Source organism: Pseudorca crassidens, chromosome 9 (genome assembly GCF_039906515.1).
Source record: "Pseudorca crassidens isolate mPseCra1 chromosome 9, mPseCra1.hap1, whole genome shotgun sequence".
In the NCBI taxonomy this organism is placed as follows: Eukaryota; Metazoa; Chordata; class Mammalia; order Artiodactyla; family Delphinidae; genus Pseudorca; species Pseudorca crassidens.
In genome coordinates this window covers 43,194,918-43,217,736 of record NC_090304.1, presented here as the reverse complement: position 1 = coordinate 43,217,736, position 22,819 = coordinate 43,194,918, and the positions used below count along the sequence as shown (strand labels likewise).

The following is a 22,819-nucleotide window of genomic DNA, read 5'->3' as shown; positions in this document are numbered from 1 at the left end:
CAAAAATTTATTTTTTTTCTTTATTTTATTTTATTTTATTATTTACTTTTTGGCCACACCACACGGCTTGTGGGATCTTAGTTCCCTGACCAGGGATTGAACCCAGGCCCTCAGCAGTGAAAGCATGGAGTACTAACCAGTGGACCACCAGGGAATTCCCCTTTACCCAACATTTAAAGATAAATTGACACCAATTCTTCTCAAACTCTCCCAGAAATTCAAAGAGGAGGAAGCACTCTCAAACTCATTTTACTAGCCAGTATTATCCTGATATCAAAACCAGAAAAAGATACTATTAGAAAAGAAAACTACAGGCCAATATCCCTGGTGAACATTGATACAAAAATTTTTTTTTTTTTGATACAAAAATTTTTAATAAAATAACAGCAAACTGAATTCAGCAGCACATTAAAAGGATCATACCCCATGATCAAATGGGATTCAAGCCATTTGAATGGATTCAAGCATCTGGGATGCAAGAATGGTTCAACATAGGCAAATCAATCAATGTGATACATCACATTAATAGAATAAAAGAATTATATGATCATCTCAATAGATTCAGGAAAAGCATTTGACAAATTTCAACACCCATTTATGATAAACACTCTTAACAAATTAGGCATAGAAAGAATGTATCTCAACATAATAAGGGCCATATATGACAAGCCCACAGCTAACATCATTTTCAAAGGTTAAAGACTGAAAAATTTTCCTCTAAGATCAAGAACAAGACAGGGTACCCACTCTCACCACTCTTATTCAAAATAGTAATAGAAGTCCTAGCTAGAGCAATTAGGCAAGAAAAAGAAATAATGGTATTAGAATTGGAAAGAAGAAGGAAAATTGACTGTATTTGCAAATGACATGATTTTATATACAGAAAATCCTACAGACTCAACCAAAAAGCTGTTAGATCTAACCAATAAATTCAGTAAAGTCAAGGATACAAAATTAACATACAGTAATAAGTAGTGTTTCTATACACTAACAGTGAATTTTATGAAGAACAAATTGATCCCATTTATAACAGCATCAATTAAATATTTACGAATAAATTTAACCAAGGAAGTAAAAGATCTTTACTCTGAAAACTACAACGTTTTGATCAAAGAAAGCAAAGAAGACACAAATAAATGGAAGTATATCTTGTGTTCATGGATTGGAAGAATTAATTTTGTTAAAATGTTAATAATACTACAAAAAGTCATCTATAAATTCAATGCAATTCCTACCAAGATTCCAGTGGAATTTTTTTTTACAGAAGTAGAAAGACCACTCCTAAAATTTGTATGAAACCACGAGAGACCCCAAATAGCCAAAGAAATCCTGAGAAAGAAGAACAAAGCAGGAGGCATCATATTTTCTGATTTCAAGCTGTACTATACAGTTATAGGCTTCAAAACAATATGGTACTGGCATAAAAACAGACATATAGACCAATGGAACAGAACCTAGAGCCCAGAAATAAATTCAGGCATAATATTTGATAAGGGAGCCAAGAATACTCAATGGAGAAAAGAAAGTCTTTTCAATAATGGTGGGATAATTATATATTCACATGTAAAGGAATAAAACTGAACCCGTAACCTACATCACCCCAAAAAATTAACTCAAAATTGGTTAAAGACCTAAATGTAAGACCTGAAACCATGAAACTCCTAGAAGAAAACATAGGAAGAGAGGTCCTTCACATGGTTCTTGGTATTGATTTTTTGGATATGACACCTAAAACACAAGCGACAAAAATAAACAAGTGGGACTACATCAAACTAAAAAGCTTCTACACAACAAAAGAAACCATTGACAAAGTGAAAAGACAACACATGGAATGGGAAAAAATATTTGCAACTCATGTGTCTGATAAGGGGTTAATATCTAAAATATATAAAGAACACATACAACTCAATAGCAAGAAAACAAATAACCCAATTAAAAAATTGGCAAAGGACCTGAACAGACATTTCTCCAAAGAAGATATATGAAAGGCCAACAGGTACATGAGAAGATTCTCAATGTCACTAGTCATTAGGGAAATGCAAATTAAAAGCACAATGAGATATCACCTCATGTCTGTTAGAATGGCCATATCAAAAAGACAAGAGATAACAAATACCAGCATGGATGTGGAGAATAGTGAACCCTTGTGTACTGTTGGTGGGATTGTAAATTGGTACAAACACTATGGAAAACAGTATGGAGGATCCTCAAAAAATTAAATATAGATTTAATTTTGATTCAGCAATTCCACTTCTGGGAGTATATCCCAAGGAAATGAAAACACTAACTCAAAAAGATAGCACCCCCATGTTCATAACAGCATTATTTACAATAGCCAAGACATGGAAACAACATAAGAGTCCACCAGTGGATGAACAGATAAAGAAGTTGTGATACACACACACACACACACAGACACACAATGGAATATTATTCAGCCATAAAAAATGTGGAAATTCTATCATTTGTGACAACATGGATAAACCTTGAAGGCATTATGCTAAGTGAAATAAGTCAGATAAAGACAAACACTATGCGATTTCACTTATATGTAGAATCTTAAACAAACAAACTGAATAGCAAAAAGCCATAGAAAAAGATCAGACTTGTGGTTACCAGAGGTGGAGGAAATTGGAGGAAGGCGGTCAAATGGTACAAGCTTTCAGTTATAAGGTAAATAAGTACTAGGGATGTAATATACAACATGATGACTATAGCTAACACTACTCTATGATATAAATGAAAGTTGTTAAGAGAGGAAATCCTATGAGTTCTCATCACAAGGAGAAAAAATTTTCCTTTTCTTTTTTCTTTCTTTTCTTTTTATTGTACCTATATGAGAAGATAGATGTTAGCTGAACCTACTGTGGTAATCATTTCACAATATATGTGAATCAAACCATCATGCTGTATGCCTTATACAGTGATGTATGTCAATTATTTCTCAATAAAACTTGAAACAAATTGTGAAATACAACAGATATGTAAAGAAGAATGCTTAAAACAAATACATAGCTTAATGAATCCTTATAATAAACACCCATGTAACCAGACAAAAATATAACATTGCCAGCACTCCAGAAGCCCCCTCTCCCAGGTTTCCCCTCTTTGCCAGAACATCCTATCATTTGGGATAACCACTACCCCAGATTTATTGGTAATTACTTCATGTTCTTCTATCTAGTTTTTTCCCCCCTTCTTTCTAGTTTTGTACATAATTATATATCCCTAAACAATGCTGGTAAATTTTGCTTATTTTTGAACTTTATATGAACGCAATTATACTTCATGGATTCTTTTATTTCATGCTGCTTTCACTCAATATTATATTTTTTAGCCTTTATCCATGTTGTTGCATGTAGCTGTACTTCATTCATTTTCAACTCTGTATAGTATTCCACTGTATGATTATATCAAAATTCAGGTATCCTTTCTACTGTTAGTGGACATTTGGGTTGTTTCTTGCTTGCGGTTACTACAAAAATGCCCCAATGAACATTCTTGTACATGTGTCCTGGTGCATACATACCTGAGTTTCTCTTGGCTGTATTCCTAAGAACTTCTGGCTCACAAAATATGCATAGCTTCCACTCCACTAGCTACTACCAAACTTTTCGAACGTGGTTGTACCAATTTTTACACTCCTATAAGAAAAGGGGATCAACTTCTTAGAAACAAGACAAACTGTATCATTATTATTAATCATACATCTTTGTCTTCCAAAGCAGTATCTTCCTGAGCCAAGTGCTTCCTTATGGTAAATTCTAACCCACTGGCTCTCCTTTCTAGTTTCAGGTGGACTCAGAGTTTCTACCTCAGCATGACTTGTTACCATTAAGTGGATCACTGTTTCTCTTATATGTTACAAATTAGGTTCTTCCTTGGTAAAACTTGAAGGTAACAAACTTTCCTTTATCATAGGTGATATGTATAATTGTTACATTTCAGGGTAGGTCAGCCCCCGCAGATGGCTGATCTTTCTTGTTCTGTATACTACTGAGTTTGGGCCTTTGAGTGGAAGGTTAAGAGCATGAAATCTGGAGCTGGAATGCCTAGGTTTGAATCCTCACTCTGTACTTTCTAACAGTATGATCTTGACCAAATTATTTCACCTGATTCTCAGTTTGCTCACTGATAAAATGAGAATAAATAAAATCACCTACCTCATAGGGTGACTGTAGGGATTAAATGAGGTAATATATAGGAAGTACTTAGAACAGTGCCTGGCATTCTATTGTTTTGATATATATCCATTTCTGTTTTGTGGGCAATAGAGGGGTTCTGAACATGGGCTGAAGTCAGAAGAAATTCAGGACCTGGCTCTGCTCTTCCCTGACTATGGGACTGTAGGCAAGTCATAGTACCTTCCTATACCTCAGTTCTTCACCTGTATAAACTGAGCTAACAATTGCTACCTTGTACAAGTGCCATGAGGATGAACTGAGATGGCAAATGCAAAATGCCAAGGGCTAAGTGTTAGTGCAGTACATGGTAGCTGCTACCATCTTAGCAGGTGGCAGCTACTTTTCCTGCCCTCAGATGCTGGGAGTGAACAGCTTCCGGGTCCTAAACCCTTAGCTCCTCTGCACTGACCAATGGGTAGCTGAGGAGACTGAGAATGTGTGGAGAGACCATGAAAGTTACTCCCATTTATGTGTAGGTCTCTGGCAGCGTACACATAGCTGAATGAGACCCAGTACACTTTCTAGAGGCTCAGATCTGCGGCACCCCAGTATGCTGGTAACTAACAGAATACAAGTACTTTGTCTGGAGAAAGGAATTTTGAGGGTGCTAGGGAGGAAATATCTACGTGAGTAGTCTTGCTGGAAGAAAAGGTTTTTAAGATGAGTCTCAAAAAATATGCTTGTAGATGGAAGTTGGAGAAAATACTGGTCATGTAGAGCTTTGAATCCTAGGCCAAGGATTTTTTTCCTGAATTCAGTAAGGATTGGGAGACCTTGTATTGCCATGTGGCTGTGAGATGGGAAATAGTGTCTGAAAGGTGCCCAGGTGTACTGGGCTAACCAACAGTGATTTAGAAACCCTACTGTCTGGCACTGTCATCGGACTCTATCTGGTGTATTTAGAAACTGATATTTGGAGAGAGATACGCCTAGTACAGCTGTAATGCCAAATTTTGTGTTTCCCTAACAAATTTCCCCAAACCAGCGTTAAGGTGGCTAGTCATTATTGTGACCCTCATTGTATCACCTCATTATTGCATGCAAACTAGATAGAGATAAAATGCATCTGTACCTGACTGTGGTGGTGGATACCTACACAGGTGAGAAAATTGTATAGAACGAAACACAGGCACACACAAATGAGTACAAGACTGGGGAAATGTGAATAAGATGTGGTGGATTGTATCAATGTCAATATCTCAATTGTGTTATTATAGTTAAGACATTACCACTGGTGAGAGAAATGGGGAAAATGAACAAAGGTTTTCTCTGTATTGTTATTTTTTACAACTGCATGTGAATATTTAATTTTATTCTCTCAACAAAAATTTCAATTAAAAATGCATTAGTAAAATTATGCCTTGTAGAAAATGTGCTGTCTCCAGTCACATTCCGCCTCCCTCAGTTACCCATATTTAGGGGATTCCTGGGGGCACACAAAATAGGCGGCATTATGTATCCTGGGGGCCCCAACTGGAAAGGAGAGCGAAGTGCCCCAAGAAAAGAATTCAACAGAACAGGAATTGCTTTGCTACTTCGATCTAACTGAAACTGCCGGTTACAATTACCCCAAATTTTAGACAGTTCTGCCACAGTGGGTCAGCTTTACCCAGCTGTTTTCTGATTTACCCACGGAGTCTACTATGTCACTTCAGCGTCACTACCTCCAAAGGTAGGGTAAAAGTTATTCTATGTGTACAGGAAGTTTATTCCCCCCATCACCAAAAAAAAAGAGTGACGTGAAATTGCCGGATGTAGCATTTAAAAATTTAGGGTTTTTACCTGACCCATTGCTTTCGAAAATTACAACTCGCAGGGATGAGAGAACTCGATTTCTTGAGCGACTCGGAGGAGACCGTGTTAGCAGGGCAGCATTATTACGAACTCCGGAATTATCCTTTCTTTGCTATGCTAAAGGTTTCCCTTTCCAACAGTAGGGCTGACTTCGACTTGAACGAGAGTCCTGAACTTTTATAAACTGAAAAAGAGGGGAAGACTTGGCAGGCTGGGAATCCGGCCCCGGGAAGGCGTCCACCGCGCTTGTGAACAACTACGTGAATTTCCAGAAGAGAAACTTCTCTTCCCCACACTTGCAGACTTCCTCCGAGTCCAGGAGCGCTCCAAGCGGCCGCCCGAGCTTCCGCGTCTCGGGACAGGGAAACTGAGGCAGGGCAGGAGCGGCGCGCGCAACTGCGGCCTCGGCGCCCGCCCCAAGGAAGGAACCCAGGATTCCAGAGTTCTTCGCGCTGCGTAGGCTCCTCCGAGGCGCCCTCCCCCCGATCCGCCCCGCCCCGCTAGGGACAAAGCCCGGAGCCCGCGCAGGGAAGGGGCAGGGCGGCTCCCGCGCGCTCCCAGCTCCTCCGTGGGCGCGAGACTCCGCCCCGCCGCCCCTCCTGAGGGAGCCCGCGCGCGCCCCAACGGCTAGGCTGCCGAGCCGGGCCCGCCCCGAATCCCCATGACGTCACCGGCGGCGGCAGGCCCCGCCCCCGGCCCCGGGCGGCAGGCCGCATGACGTCACCGAGGCCCCACCCCTCCGGAGCGAGTTCGGTCCTGGCGTTCATTTCATTCCTGTCCTCATTCCGAACATTCTTAGCATCGCTCGCGCCGTGCCGCGCCGCCCGAGCCGAGCCGAGCCTCTGCAGCCGCCGCCGCGGCCCCGCCGCCCGCCGCGGGCGCCCACCAAGCACTTTGCAGACTCGCTTCCACCCTGCGGGCCAGTCCGCGCGGCGGGGCCCGGGCTCGGGGCGGCCGCGTCCGGGGACAGGCCATGCAGTGAAGCCCCCCCACCCCGTCCACCTTTGCCCGGAGCCGCGGGCAGCAGCCCAGTACGTCCAGCCGGCCCCGGGGCAGGAGCGGTGCTAGGTGGGGGGGTGGGGTGGCCCAGCCCGGGGACCGGGAGCCGGGCTCCGAGCTGAAGGCGGGGGAAGCGGCGCCGAAGTTTGCCTCGGACTCGCCGGGCGCTGCGGCAGCTCCCTTCGCCGAGGTAAGTTGGCGCGCGGGGCTGATGCTGGGTGCGGGGGGCGCGCGGGGCGCCGGGGGCTGGGCGCCCGTGGCGTACGGCACGGGCCGCTCTCTCTCTCCGGACTCTGCTTTGTGTGCGGCGGGCGGGTGGGCACGCGGAGGGCCGGGGCCGGGCCCCTGCGCCCGCCTCCCCGCGCCCCTTCAAGGTGAGCGGCCGGGCGCCGCCGCGGGAGTTGCCGGGACGCCAAGTTGGGCCGCGCGCTGCGGAGCCCGCGCGGCAACAGGCGGCCCTGGAGGCGCCAGGCCGGCCGCGCCCCCCGCGCCCCCCTCTCGCGCCCGTCTGCCTGCCAGCGCGCACACGCACACACCCTCGGGCAGTTTCCACGTTTTTCTCGGGGAAGTCAGAAGTTAGAGCGAGCGCGGGCTGGGAGAGCAGACGGCGCCTCCAGGGAGCCCGAAGCCGGCCCGATCCCCCCACCGCGCCTCCCCAGCCGCCCCAGGCGCCTGGGCCCCCCGAGGCCGGCCTGGGGGCTGCGCCGACTTGTGCTGCTGGCGGGGTTTCGCTCCTTCTTCTCAAAGATGAAAGGAGGCACGGTCGTCTTTGCCGCTTCTCCAGGACTGTTGCTGCCGCCGCCGCTGCTTCATTGCACATTCAAGTGGAAAATTTTCAGGAGTCAGCAGAAACATTGTGTCCAAAAAAGACTGAGTCGCAGTTACCACCAAACCCTGGAGGAGACTCTCCCTGGAAAACTTCCCTTCGGTAGGAAATACTGGGGGATTCGTTTGTTTATTGGAAGAGAAATGATCCCCAGGAGGGGAGAAAATCAGGGTGCATTTCTGCTCTTTGTTCGTAGCAGCAACATGTTTTGTTCTAAAGTCCAGAGGCCCGCTTTAAAGAAAGTACAACTTCTATGAGTTTCCTTTTTTTCTTTTTCTTTTAATGTGTTTTTATTTTTTTTTAAACCGAAGCAACATTTTAAATGAGTTGGAAACAGTGGAGGGGCTCACACCTCCCTTCTTTTTCTCCCACGAAAATAAATAAAATCCAGATCATAATTTTCTTCGCTTTTTAATTGTCTTTTTAAAGATTTATTTAAAGTTGAATGTCACTGTATAAAAATATTTATGAAACAATGAAATACCAGCCACCAGCATTTCTCAGGAGGCTTGTTAACTTCTCAGAAGCAAGTGGCTGCCTGTGATTTGCAGAAATGAAAATTGACCTCAGTAAGCACTGGAAACTTAGAGACAGATGATGTTCCAGGAGCGGGTAATGTAAAAAGGCCGTGTTTTAAAAACAGTGCTTTGGAGGAAGCTCAGGTCCTGGCACAGAAAGGTCTGCAAAACCTATCAGATTTCAAAATATTATAGTTTTAAAAATATATGTATTAAAAATGCTACAGATATTGCAAATGAGTAGAACACTGTCAGTTCTGGACAACCACGTGTTTCTTCCTCCCTACCCTTTGCCTTGATTGTTTCTGGAAGTTTAGGTGGTCTGATGCTTGGGGTGTGCTGGGTGCCTGCAGGTGGTTACCTGAATAGACAGATCCCTTCAGGAAGAAGTGATCCCGCTGCGTTGTCCGAGCAGGGAGTGAGCTCTGTTCCCTAAAGCTTGCAGTGAATTTTGGCTGGTGTTTTATGCATGGGGGCTTGTCTGGCAGGGTACTGTGAGGTGGTTTGGGGAACAGACCTCAGGCTGTGCCAAGTGCTTCATCCTTTCACTATTGGATTTGTGCCTTTCTGTAAATAGCAGGATCTTTGAGCCCCAAGTACATCTGAATGCTTGTAAGGGCCAGACTTAGATCCAACTTTGGTAAGAATCTTTCCTTTTTAGATGGAAATAGTAGAATCAATTACAAAGTGACTCAGGAAAGACAAATGGATTAGTTGAACCTTTGTCAACAGTGAGGTTTTGAATTGTTGATTGTTTTTTAGGGGAAAGGCTTATTTTTCTAATCTCACTATTCCCATAAATGGTCACAGATATTTTTGTTTAGTATTTCTTTCTATGTGCAATTCTGTGTTGGACTCTCAGGTTTCAGATTTTAAACAGAGTTTACAATTCTTTTATTTGTTGTTGATGTAAAAGAATGAGCTGATAAGCTGCATCCATTACTGGTTCTTGCCGATGGTATAAAAATGCCCATGTAGACCATTTTATTTTTACGTTAATGATTAAGTATTATTTGATTTGCAGTTTTAGGAGAATATCAGCTACCTTTCCTTCCTCCCTTCCTTCCTTCTTTCTTTCTTTCTCTCTTTTCTTTCTCTCTCTCTCTCTCTTTTTACAAGTTTGAAATAAAACCAGTGTGACACTTTGCCTTGACAGTAAGAGTAAAAAACTATTAAAGGAAAGAATTTTTGTGTAGATTTCTCCTCTGTGTGATGTTTTATAAAGTAACAAATAGAACTCCATCCAGGAAACATGCCTGAGATAGATTATTGGGGGATTTTTTTCTTCTTCTTTTCCCAAAACATAAACCAGGACTCACCGTGGCATATACTTAATGAAATTTAATTTAAAGAAGGAGGACACGCTAACTTAGTTTGAGCCAGACTGAACTGAATTTCTCACCAAGCGGTGCTTCCTGGCATTGTGGTGCTGTGTGTGCCTAGGCCCCAGCAGCAAATCAATTATATGTAAGGGCTGCTGGTGGTAGGGGGTTGGGGGGCAGCCTGGGGAAAGTCAGCTTCCTCCTTTCTTCTTCTCTGCCCCTCCCCCTCTTTTGCTTTATATAGAAAGAATTCTATATTCACATACTCAACTTTGGACACTGGTACCCCCACTTTTTTTTTTGGAAAAAGGACAAGTCATAAGGAAAAAAATGTTTGGGTTTTTTGCTGCTTGAGTTTCAGTCATTTATGAACAATTTTGAATTTTGTTGGCTCTGACGATACAGGACAGCAAGTATAAGAGGGTATTTCTTAATGCGAAAATTTGGTGGAATATACTTGTATTGATATGGGGATCTAGATCATATTTGTTGTCACATTTTCAGTAGAAAAATGTGACAGTTCGACAGTTCGAGAATGTAGATCCCAAATGTTAGATAGGCCTTTGGAGGAATGAGCTGTGCCGTTAACAATATTTTAAGGTTTCTTGCTTCTGAAATGGATTGACCTGTCATACATGGCGGTGGGACAAGAGTTTGTGCATCTGTGGGGTTACTCGTCTCTCTAATCTCTTGTGTTATTATGTGTTAATTGTGAGCATAATTATACTGCCTGCAAATGATAATTGTAGTGTCTTATCACTCCAAAGGTTGGTGCAAATAACTGTGTGTATGATCCCCTGTATGTAAAATGACCGTGCTCACATACAGACAGTAGGTAGATAACACTTTTAAGCTTGTATTTTAGGCATTTTATCTTGTTTCCAATAAAGAGATTGCGAAAGGAGAGAAAAATATTGTGGATTGAAAGCTGTGCTTAGAAGTTGGATCTGTTTAGTGATAAAACTTTTTGGTTTTTTTCCAAAGACTGAAGAATACTGGCCCGAGCAAGTGTCCAGCTTTCTCTGTAGAATTGCAAGGAAATCAGAGCCCACCTTTTTGTTGATAAATGCGGGCATTACAGCTTCCTCTTTCGAGTTCAGAGACTGGAACTGCAGAGTGCTAATGGCCTACTTCTGAACTCGGCAAGAAAAGTATATTGTAAGCTTTGACAGACTCAGGCTGTGCTGCTGGGCTATTGGGGACTGACCGATGACTGGAGTAATCTCTTACAGCTGCGCGGCGCTTTTTCTTATTTTATCTGTAGAAGCCACAGATTACACTGTGGTGTTTAAGTTAGATCCCAAGTCAGGTTTGAACAGTATCAGTGATATATTTTATTTTCTTGTTCACGAAGGTGATAAAATCAAGTAATTCAGGTCCATCCTAAGCACTTAATGTTTCAGTATTTAGTATTTTTGACAAATACTAATTTCGACCCCCTTGTATTGCAATTACTGAATACTTCTGAAATTAGGGAAGTTTGGGGCCTTTCCTCTTCTGGGGTAGTTTGTGGAATGCTAGAATATTTGGATCTAAATACTTGGAGTGTTTTTTTCTTGTTTTTTTTTTTAAATTTTTATTTATTTTTTGGCTGTGTTGGGTTTTTGTTGCTGCGCGCGGGCTTTCTCTAGTTGCGGGGAGCAGGGCTACTCTCCGTTGCGGTGCGCGGGCTTCTCATTGCAGTGGCTTCTCTTGTTGTGGAGCACGGCCTCCAGGTGCGCGGGCTCAGTAGTTGCCGCACGTGGGCTCAGTAGTTGCGGCTCATTGGCTCTAGAGCGCAGGCTCAGTAGTTTTGGCACACGGGCTTAGTTGCTCCACGGCATGTGGGATCTTCCTGGACGAGGGCTTGAACCCGTGTCCCCTGCATTGTCCCGTGGATTCTTAACCTCTGTGCCACCAGAGAAGCCCATTTGGAGTGTTTCTGCATGGGTTTTTATAATTTGTTTCAAAGCTGTGGGCAGTTGAGAGTTTTCAATGTGTAAGATTGTCATCATAAGCTTCCTCGACACTCTCCCTTGTTTGAACTCAGAGTGGAAATCCAACCATTTCTTCAGATACATTCGGGCTTTGTAGTGGTGCAGCATAAGAGAATTTTGAAATGTGTATTTATTTTAGTCAAAGCAAATGGGTTTTCAGGAGTGTTTCTTACTGGGTGGGTCGCTTTCAGCTCTTAAGTTCTCCTTTTGTCCACTGGCTTTTTGCATGGTTGGGAGGATTCTCTGAAAATACTTTCCATAGTCTGGGAGTCCTGCCTGGCTAACTGTGAAACCACTGGTCTCTCTTCTGATTGGATAAGGGGTGGGGGGAGTTCCTAAGAGGCCGTCTTTTCTACTTTTGTGGCAGGCCCAGGGAGGAAGGCTCTATCCTGGCTGTATTTTGCCGCTAACCCCCCAGTATTTTAACTATCCTGATGCAATGCTTCCTGCCCTTTTCACGTTAGTTTTTAAGGCTGTGTCCTAGGATTTCATTAATGGTTTTAGTATGAGGAGCAGAGCCCAGCATTGGAAAAGGGGTTTAAAAGAAAAAGCCAGTTTATTGATGAACAAGTTAAGCACCACCATTGTCTCCATTGGGAAGTTCTGGTTGCTTTGAGGCATCTGACAGGTTTAGATGTACGTGTAAAGTGACTGAAACATTATTGGCGGGGGTAGATACAACAATGGCGAGTGCTGTTGTTTTTACATATAAACTGAAAAACTGCTGCTAATGGTGGGAAATGTTAATTATGTGAGAACATATTGAACTTATATTCTCTGGCATGAACTTTTAAAAGAAATGCATGAACTGTGCTGCTTTTTTATAAGCACAGCTTTCTAATTATCATAATTCAGTTCAGCTCTGCTCTTGGATGGAGTTCAAGTGCAATCTCAATTTAACTTGAAAGGAGGTTTTTTTTTTTAATTTTAACTGAGAATGTTTAAGAAAATTTGAAAAGTTCATCCAAGAATGTTGTCTGCTTAGGTGTGGTTAATTGGGGGGATGAAATGAGTGGCTTTCTGTAATAGTTAATTAGATCTGAATATTAGGATAGAGGCTTTTTTTTTTTTTGCTTTGTACTGTATCCAAACCTGCATCTTGTGCTTTTTTTCATAACCAGATGCTATGTGTTGTTGAGTTCTCTTTGAAAACCAGTGTCTTTTCCCTGATAGTAAACTAAATAGATATTCTGTTACCATCAATGATATAATCTCTGCAAAGATAGGAACCTGTTTTGAGAGAGTAGAAAGAAAGAAATGCAGAAATCTTATGAATTCATTTGCCAAAAATCACTGTTAATCTTTTATACCACCCAAGACTTTAGAATGTGATATCCTTACGTGGTCATACTTAATGGCATTTTGTAAAGGGAGTCATCTTTGACAGCATTCATTCCAGTGTCCTTTACATTTTCTGTGACCTTAGTGTCTTTTCAAAAAAAAAGAAAAAGTTAGTGAAGCCCAGGTGCCAAATCCTCTGTGGAATCAGTTTTAATTGGAAGAAAGAACATCTTCAGCTGGACCTTCCGACTTTCGTCCAGTCTGACTTCTGCTAAAATGCAGACTTCTGCCCGAGGAAACCAAATGACTTCATTTGCTCTGGCACTTGAGAGTCCGAATTCACTTCCCTGGTGGTGAAATAAAAGGAGCCAAGTGTTTTAAATAGCCACTCCCCGAGGCCCGCCTGCCCGAGTGTTTTGAGAAAAGCGCATTGTCTGCTTGCAGCTCTAGCTGGGAGCTGGCCTGGCTCGCCCTCCCCCCAACCAGACAGCTCCGTTTCTGAAGTTGACATCTGGTTTTCTCTCTGTTCACCTGATGTATACCACACACGTGCACACATGCGGCGTGCACGCATGTGTCCTGCAGGTAACACAGGTCTTTGACATTGAATGTGTGTATGTTTCAAGTCACTCCTGGGATAGGGGGAGGCTCACAGCTAATAGCACAAAATAAAATGTAAACATAGTAGCCACCCCACATGCCGCTGCTGCTGGGTTTCTGTCCAATGGTGCTTTCTGGGTAGGCGTGCCTATTGTTGTGGCAGCAACAGGCGGCAGAAGTTGGGGCACCATATGGCGGATGTGGGCCTCAGATAAGCTGTCTGGTAATTTAGCTCATCAATAGCATTTTGATATGCTTCATTTTCAGATCACCCATCACTGTGGCTGGGGCTATCTTGGGGGCTGATTCCGAAACCATTGAAACCTCTGGGAGCCGATGCTTCCTTTGGTGGAATCTCTTTCAGCCCTTTCTCCTTTTCATTTCAAAGCTTTTGGGAGACAATGGTGGTTGGTAAAAGTTAGAAAGAGCTATATCAGCTGAGGGAACCTTCAACCCCGTCTTGAAATCTGGAATGCTTAGAAGACCTCATCAGGTATTTCCATTGACAGAAAGGCAGAAAACAAGCTACTTAATAGCGTTTCATACTGGCAGAGCCAAGAAATTCCCATAATTCAAAATTTGCTTTTGTTCTAAATACTGGGAGGATAAGACCAATATGGTTCTTATTTTGACAAAATGTTTCTAGTTTTGTTGTGCATTAAAAATACCTCCCTAATTTTTTTCCACCTTTCATCAAGTGCAAAAATGATTAATATCTATGTAACTGAAAATCAGAGGAAGTATTATCTGTGATTCGGAGGCAAAAAGCAGCTTCCTTTATGACTAGGAATTCTTAGAGAGGGAAATGCTCCTAGAACATCTCTACTCAGATGTTCAGTGAAGCTGAAGCAAAACTAAAATCTCTGCCACTGGTGAATCGACTGGGGGACTCCTGCCTTGAGTTGCTGGGGCCATGTCAGGGATTCTGCACATAGTAGGTGGATTAGTGGAAATTTCATCATGTGCATGCCCAGGTGCTTATCAGCCATATGAATCTCATTCAGCAAACATTTGTGTCCCTGATGTGTGCCAGGCACTGGGGAAGCCAGGGTAAGACTGTCTGTCCCTTTCCCCACCCAGCCTCTCTGCACATTCTCAGTCTCCTTTCCAGGCCTCCCGCCTTTTGAATTTGGGGTTTCTAATTCTTGCTACACAGATCTGTTTACATGGCTAATGCAGGATGGTTCTGACGCAAACCCAGGGCAGCCTCTTTGCACGCCTGTCCTAGAGAGTCTCTGCCTCACCAGTGATTCCCGCCTAAGCGTGTGCATCACAGCCTCCATGGAGCTTTCCACAGACTGGGCATCAGCCCTGGAGCCTTAGGGCTGTGATAGGTGTAGTGTTTCTGTATTTCTAAGAGACCCCAGAGTGGTGTCCACCTCTGATTGGGAATTATTACTCTAGGTATTCTAACTTTTATCCTCAGATGGAATCAGGCTAAATTTGCCTCCTAACTCTAGATTTTTCCTGTATCTGTGAGGTGATGTACCTAGGAGCATATACTGACTGTTTATGGAATTCACTAAGATCTTTTTGGTTGGTTTTAAAGATATGGCTACACAAAAATGCGCAGGAGAAGCAACACAATGAGCAGAACCGCCTTCTCCGTGCTCAGCACACATCTGTTATCCCTTGGGAAGGTAGCAGTTGTTTCCAGATGTGATTATAGAGGTGAGCCTCAGGCTCCCTGGCAAGGAGTTTGAGGACTAATTCTTGCCTGGCTGTTTGCAGAGGTAGTTTTCATTTTTGAGTAGTGGGGATGTTCATAGAGGGTCTCACGTGGTACACCTTGATATTGCAGAGTGAGGGCATAGGAAGGGTGATCGTGACAACATCCCAGAGATGAGCATGGTTTTGCTGCTGATAAACCTGCTCGGCTTTTTATTCTTTCCTTTCTTCTCTCTTCCTTCCACCTTAGGCACTTTGAAATCTAGGGGCTCCCAGTTTTGCCTAGAACTGTTACATTGAAACATTTTCAGGGGTTACTGTGTGCCAGGAATTTGGTGATCAGCCAAGGGTGGTCAATGAATGGCCATCAGTAAAACACCCCTGCAGAGTTTCCAATTTAGCAAGGGAAACAGGCATGTGAAGAGATTAAAGAGATCATCACAATCCAGTGGGGAAGCTGTGTTTTTCATATTTCATGAGTTCCAAGGTGCAGTTTTCTTCCCCCATATTTGAACATTTCGAAATTAGGATGTGTCCTGCAATCATGGCTGGCCAGGTGGTGGTCATGACCCATGATGTGGTTGCGTACACTCATCACAGCCTGCAGAACAAATGCAGTGGAGAGGAAGAAAATTCCAGCGTCAGTCGCTAAGCATTCCTAAGAATGTATTTGATGTCGCCAGTGCTCTCATTGACACAGAGGGCAGTACTGTGTGGAAAAGCATGGATGTTGATCTCTCTGAGAAGTTGTTTTAGTATATCTTACCCACTTTTGTTTGCTTATATAGTTTCCTTTTTATATCTGCATAAGATTGACATATGATAAAGTTTCAATATTTATAAAATACAGTTTCTAAGTGATAAGGCTGTGCTCTGGCAACGTGTTTTGCAACAGTATTTCTTAGAAATAAAGTCATACTGCATTTAACAATCACTGGTGTCTTAGAGTTGATGAAATGTTGATGAAATATGTTTGCATCTCTTTCCAAAAGGATCTGGGAGATTATACATCATTGATGGGTTGCTTTGAGGGAGTGGATTGGGAAGGGGAGGGGCTTTCATTTTTACACATTTGTAGTTTTCAGGAACATACATTTTCTTAGGTAATATCAGAATAAAGGGGGGAAAAAATCCAGTGGGGTGAGTGCTCATGATATATCCAAAGAGTTGTGTTTCCCAGTGGTGGAGACTAAAGAAACCTTTGTAGAGGAAGTGATGTTGGAATTGGGCCTTGAAGGGAAAGCGTTTTTTTTTTTTAATTTTTTTGGCCAGATGCCGTTTTGGGATTAGAGTGGGACTAAGTTGTTAAATAAACAAACAAACATCTCCCCCACCCCCTAAATACTCTCCAGAGTAATGAACTCAACCCTAAAATACTAAAAAAGAAGTTTCATCGCCAGTCGTGAGCCAGTATAGATCTAAAACTTGGCTATGAACAGTTAATGAAAGAAGCAAAAGGGAGGGAGGGGTCTGGTTGTGGGGAGCTGGAAGCTTCCTGATTCTGGTTTGGAAAAAGGCAGGATAATAACATAGGTTTAAAAGCACAGGTTTGGAGTCGGACACACCTCAGTGCGACTCTTGGTGCAGCCACACTTGTTCTGTACCCTTGGACAAATTACTTCCTCTCTGAGCTCTGAGCCTCCGTGTCCCCATCTGTACATTTTAATAGAATGCCTCCTGTGTGCCCGGCACATAATACATGCTCAGCAAACAGCAGCTTCATGTGCTGTCTTGTACACCAGGTCTCCCTGGAGTTCCTGCCAGGTCAGCCTGGACGTTGACTCCCGAAGAACACCCGAGGCTGAAGCAGTTGCTAAGAAGAGCCAGACTTATGGTCTCGGGCGAATGATTGAAATCCAGGAGAGGTGAGGCATCCCATAAAGTCCTAGACCATTTATCTCTTTGAACCACACTTCCCCGATTCATAAAGTAGAGGAAATCCATCAGTAAATACGCAATATCTGAGGTCATTCCTTGCCAAATGGTAATACCAGTTAAATGGGAGTGCTTCCAAAGATGGGTAGCATGGTGCACCTATATCCACTCGAAAGGAAATGTCTTCCTTAGGTTCTTGCTTGGAAGCCACTCTCCCAACTTTGGGATTGGGTTCTGAAAGTTCTTTTCCAAGGTGTTTGTATGGAACTCATCTTTTCATAGAGAAGCTATGCTCAAGGCCCTGGACCTGTTGGTAAAGCCATTATTGAGGAATCCCTGCTGGAGTTCTGAGGGCATCAACTCTGGGTGTGAGAGAACAAGAGGCAGAGAGGTACCTCCCCATACCTTTGCTGGCCTAATCGCACCTCTTAACCTGTTTAGAGGCAGACTGCTTAACTTCTCTGTGCCCTCAGTTTCCTCATCTGGAAAATGGGCTGGTGTGTTAACCACCTTGAAGGGCTGTGATAATATGTAGATAAGAGCTAGCTCAGTAGGCTAGAGCTGCAGGTGTGACTGCTGTTAAGACTTATCCTATTCCTCCAAGTACTCCAAGCTCTGGAGTTAAATCTCTGCCCCTCTCATCAGATTCCTTTCTCTGGGCCTTAAATATAATTCAAATAATAATTCACACTCATGTGTGAATGGCAGACCATTCCCTCTGCCAGTATATTTGCATATTTTAAGAGAATGTTTGTTAGTCCCAGGTGAGTGTCTAAGTTGGGTTAGTGCTGAGGTACTTCCTGGGCAGATGAGCTGAATCCTTTCTGGATGCTGGTGGGTAGAAACCTGTGTTTTCAAAGCCAGAGGCCCTAGGCTGGTCATGCTCCACTTGACACCCAGGTACACTTCAGGGTGTGTCCATGTCCCCGTGTTTTCAGAGCGGGGCCACTCCCAGTGACTGGTTTGAGCAGTTAAGACTGCTTTGTGTGAGCCTAGGCTGAGGACCACCTGCATTTTTGCTCATGTCTTCTTAACCGGGGTATATAGAACTGTGTGTTAATCTGGTTTCCTAGTTTAAATTAAAAATTGAGGTTAAAAATTGTTAAGAGAGATGAGTAGACTAGTTGGGAAATAAAGGCTTTTAGAGGCAGGCAGACTGATAGTTGAAGAGGGGAGAAAGGTAGATTAAAAAAAATGGTTTACAACCTGTGAATCTACTAAAAGTCACTGAATTATACTTTTAAAAGGGTATGTGAATTATATCTCATAGAAAAAGATGAAGCACGGTACTCCCAGCACTCCTCACACGGTGGTACATTTGTTTTGCTGGTCAAGTGATTTAAGATTGATATTCAGAGCAATGACCTAATAATAAGGGTTTACATATCTGCTAGTTTACTGGTTTTAGTGCGGAGCCTAAAGGTATCCATTAGAAGTATCTACAGTGGAAGGTGTTTTTACTTAAGAAAGAATAACTTCAGTAATGTGGGATGACTTGCTCCTTAATGATAAACGTTGACTATGTTAACCGCCCGTATGGCTTACACTTTAAACAGCCTGTGAACTAAATCATAAAAGATAAATAAACTAGGAGATCACGAGGGAGGGAAACCTGGAAGGCACGTGAGGCCACAAGTTAAGTATCGAATCTGATTTAAGTTGATTTAAGATGGGGAAAAGTTGAACCCAGCATAGGTTAATTTATACCTCGAGTTTCAGGTTCTACTCTGCCCATTTTCTTCTTTTTTCTTTTTGTAAAACATCGCTATTGGAGTATAATTGCTTCACAATGGTATGTTAGTTTCTGCTGTATAACAGAGTGAATCAGCTGTACATATACATATATCCCCATATGTCCTCCCTCTGGCGTCTCCCTCCCCCCTGCCCATTTTTTTCTTAATTTTAACTTTTAATTTATTGCTGGGTCCTCCTACCAGATGCACACTGTCTTCCTCATAATAACTGTTTGTGGTAGTTTTTATCCACTTGTATTTCTAAAGGATTGTTCTCTACCATTCCTTGTGGCTGTGTAACTTCTGGCCTGGTGCAGTCCTGGTTTGGGCTGCTTGTGGCGCAGCCCTTAATCGCGCCCTCTTTTACTGTCAAAATGTCCCAGTTTGGAAGATAAGTGATATGGTCATCCTACGAATAGGAACTGTTGAGGAAACTGGCTGACTCTTTAATTAAGCAGAATAGAGAGAAAAACCTCAAGCAGGGGACTTTTGAGGTACCCTGATATTGAGCTCATAACAGTGTTATTCTTGCAGCATCCCAGGCTGTTTCTGAGCTTCAATAGAGGGGAGTTTCAGAGAACAACTTTTCCTATAAACCTGCGCTAGTTTCAACCAAATTGTTTCAAATCCTCTGCTATCCTGTGGATCAATTCATAACGAATTAAAAAAAGTGTCTCATCATTCATGGGAATGATTCAGCACTGGTTCATTTCCTTTCGGACTTGCAAAGTTCAATTTAGAAGTTTTTCCCAGTGGAATTCTGAAAGCTTTGTACTGTGTGAAATCTGGGGATTTCAGATTACAGATTTTAAAACCTGTAGTTTTGGCTCTCTTGACATTCTTAGTTTCAAACTTGCTTATCTTTGTTGTTTGGGAGACTGTAATGATGTCCTATGATGTGCCGAAATACATTGGACCCGGACCCAGTATCCACAGGGGATTGGTTCCAGGACCTCTGCAGATACCCAAATCCTCGGATGCTCAAGTCCCTTATGTAAAACGGTGTAGTATTTGTATGTAACTTACATACATCCTCCAGTATACTTTAAATTATCTGTATAGATTACTTATAATACCTAATACAATGTAAATGCCACGTGAATAGTTGTAAATACGGTGTAAATACTAAATGTAAATAGTTACCAGCTTGTGGCATATTCACGTTTTGGTTTTTTTGAATTTCCTGGAAAATTTTTTTTTTCTCAGATAGTTTCGATTCGAGGTTGGTTGAATGTGGATTTGGAACCTGTGGATACAGAGGGAAAATGGAGTGGAATCTTAGAAATTTAAGAAATTTTAGTACTTTGCCTAAAACCAAAAATAATTGTAATGACACTGCTCAATTCCAGGTGGTTCTCTTAACAACACTATTCATTTAGTTATTTTATCATGTGCTCTAGGCAGTAACTTGGGCAGGTGTTCAGTTTGAAAGAATGGCTTCTGGCCTTTGCTGTTGAGAATTGGGAGAACTATTTCCTTGTTGGGGTGGTTCACTGGGAGAAGGCATTTGAGGGTCTTCCCAGGGCTGGGGTCTTGGTCCCTCCACTTCCAACTGTGTGGGTTGGATAATCCTTGGTCTTGGCTCTCCCTGTGACCTTGGGCAAGTCACTTGAAAATCTTTGCTTTCCCTTTCTGGTAAGATGATCCAGCCTGCTTTTGAGCCTAGCTTTAGATTAAAGAGATAAAATGTGAGAGCCTTAGGCCAAAAGGTCCTGGAGCAGTGTTGTTATCTGAGTCATCCTGTCCACAACCCCACACTCCCTTCCCTTTTATGGAGGAGGAGCAGTACTGCTGAGTCTATTCCATACCTCTTCTCTCAGTTGTGCTAATTCCCAGGCCACCCTGGGAGAATTTGGATAAGAAAGGAAGGCTGACAGGCCAGGTTCTGTCTTAAGCCCATTCTTCAGCATTACCTTAATTTAAACCTGAGAGCTTTATTTGTGGTTGAAGAAAGTGAATCTCAGAGAGGTTTAGTAACCTGCCCAAGGTCACACAGCCAGTGCAATGGGGACCAAAATTTGAAGCCAGTTCCTAGATCTGTGTGACTTCACGGCTGCCAGGCTGAAAAAGACTGCCTATTAAGTCACCTGTGGCATTTGAATGGTGTTTAGATTGTGACATCGAAACAAAGGTAGACTTCCCCTCTTTTGGTGTATTTGTGCAGAAAAGGCAGACTACTTAATACTTTATTTTGTTTTGTGTTCTTGGTGGCCCATTTTACTCTGTTTTCAAAACAAACCTGTGGCTAAGATCCTAAGATGTTAGGTGTGACCCACTCAAGCCTTTCCTGACCCACCCTAGTCATTCATCTTCTTGTGAGGGGGCAAGATTCACCTCCCCACTTTGGTGTCAGTCTTCAAAGACTGTGGGGACCCAGAACACCTCACCTCTCAGACTGGTTATATGAAAATGAGAGGCTATCTGGCGGCTGGGTTGATCTAAACTGCTCTATAGCTGTGTTGGGGGCTCTGGCAAGAAGCTGATCTGGTTTGGAAGCCTGGAACTGGACCTGCCAGTTTATCTGGTTTTCCTTTGGAATGTGCTCTTGTTGGCCTGCAGGCAGAGTAAGTTAGCCCCCTCTACCACCCGGAAGGCCTGGATATGGAAATGCCTTCATGTTGGGGGTAGGGTTTTTAGGTAGATGACCTTTGGGAGTACTTGGGAACTAGGGAGATGGGGTGAATTTCTCCCCTCCCCACCCAGGTGAACAGCTGGAAATATGTTTTAGGCAGTGATGTGTGATGGACAGTGGCAGGAGCAGAAGGGAAAAGGGAGTTAACTGCTTTCTTCAGAGCCCTTAATAATCAGGTCTCTGAAATAGACAGCAGGGACTTTGAAATGGGATTGCTAATGGGGTTGCTACCCATCTTTGATGTCATGGTTGGTTTTTAGTGGAAGGTTGTGGAATAGTTGATACTGTCTTACTCTTGTTCACCTAATTCTGCTGATTCTGGGCCAAAAGGGGCTGGGGCACTGATGGCCAGTTTCTAGGACTTGTGCTCCTGTCTTCCCCTCCTTCCCTGTACTGGTTTGCCCCCTTCTTAGAGTTGTCATATATTTCCCAGTGCCTTTTGGGTACCTCTGCTGTTGGCCATTTTGGTGTTGCCCTAACGTTGTGTAGATCTCTCTAGTGCTATATATATTAAGCAAATATAAAAGCATGGCTTTGAAGTCAGACCCAGGTTCCAGTCCCAGTTCTGCTTATTGGCTGAGAGGTCTTGGGGAAAATTATTTAGTCTCTCTGGGCCTCTGTCTCCTTATCTGAAAAATGAAAATAAAAAGAATAAGTAAAATATGATGGAGTATGGCGAATGGCCCACAGTGAGCTTCTCCATTGGTTGCCCCAACCCATTCTGAAGTCTCCTGCTTCCTCTGTCCTCCAGTTCTCTGTCCAAGATCCTGAGGGTTTTGTCCTAACCAGAATGGACCAGTCTGACAGGAGCTCATTTATTTGCTTTTCCATCTTCCTCCTTTGGGTTTAGTTTTAAGCTTTTTTCCAGCTTCCCTTCTTGCTGGATTTCCTGCTCTGTTGTTTTTCTCTCTTCAGACAATTTCCCTTTTGCTTTCATATTTTCACACACACACAGACACACACATGTGCCGTCCACTTTTTTCACCCTTTCTCCTCTGCTTTTATCACTTTGAGATCTTAAAGAGACTGCCCCTTCAGTTTCCTGGGTTTCACCAAAAATCGTCATCAGCAAAGCACCACTTCTTGATTCTGCTGTTTTTCACATTGGAAAGCGTCGGATCTCTTGACTTAGGGAGTTACCGGCACTTCCGGTAACTATTTTGCAAAGACATAACTCATCCTGATTCTCATTACATTTTTGAATTTGTGGAATTACATACATTTCTTCCACTTACCTGTTTGACCTTGGGCAACCTCTTTATTTTGTTTGAACCCCAGTTTCTCACCTGTAAAATGGACATAGTAGTGCCTTTCTCATGGGTTATAGTGAGGGTTAGCACGGTGCCTGGCAGAGTGTCTCATTAACGTTATCTGCTGATTATAATTACGGCTACTCTAAGTAGCCATGACT

At 43.0% G+C, this 22,819-nt stretch overlaps 1 protein-coding gene across 4 annotated transcripts in view; it reads left to right on the top strand.

Annotated features, from left to right (window-relative positions):
* The first annotated feature begins 6,799 nt into the window (after positions 1 to 6,799).
* TEAD1 (TEA domain transcription factor 1) overlaps positions 6,800 to 22,819 on the top strand; it is a 260,643-nt gene continuing 244,623 nt past the window's right edge. Inside the window, exons 1-2 of one of the 4 annotated variants that reach the window (XM_067749861.1) lie at positions 6,800 to 7,167; positions 7,762 to 7,905. Coding sequence is in view for 1 of the 4 variants with exons in the window: in XM_067749857.1 (XP_067605958.1) it covers positions 17,014 to 17,033 (20 nt within the window). In the remaining 3 variants the exon portion in view is untranslated. Of the gene's footprint in view, positions 7,168 to 7,761; positions 7,906 to 16,998; positions 17,034 to 22,819 lie in introns of those variants that run through there. The other 3 variants (XM_067749859.1, XM_067749857.1, XM_067749863.1) reach the window with 3 other exon arrangements.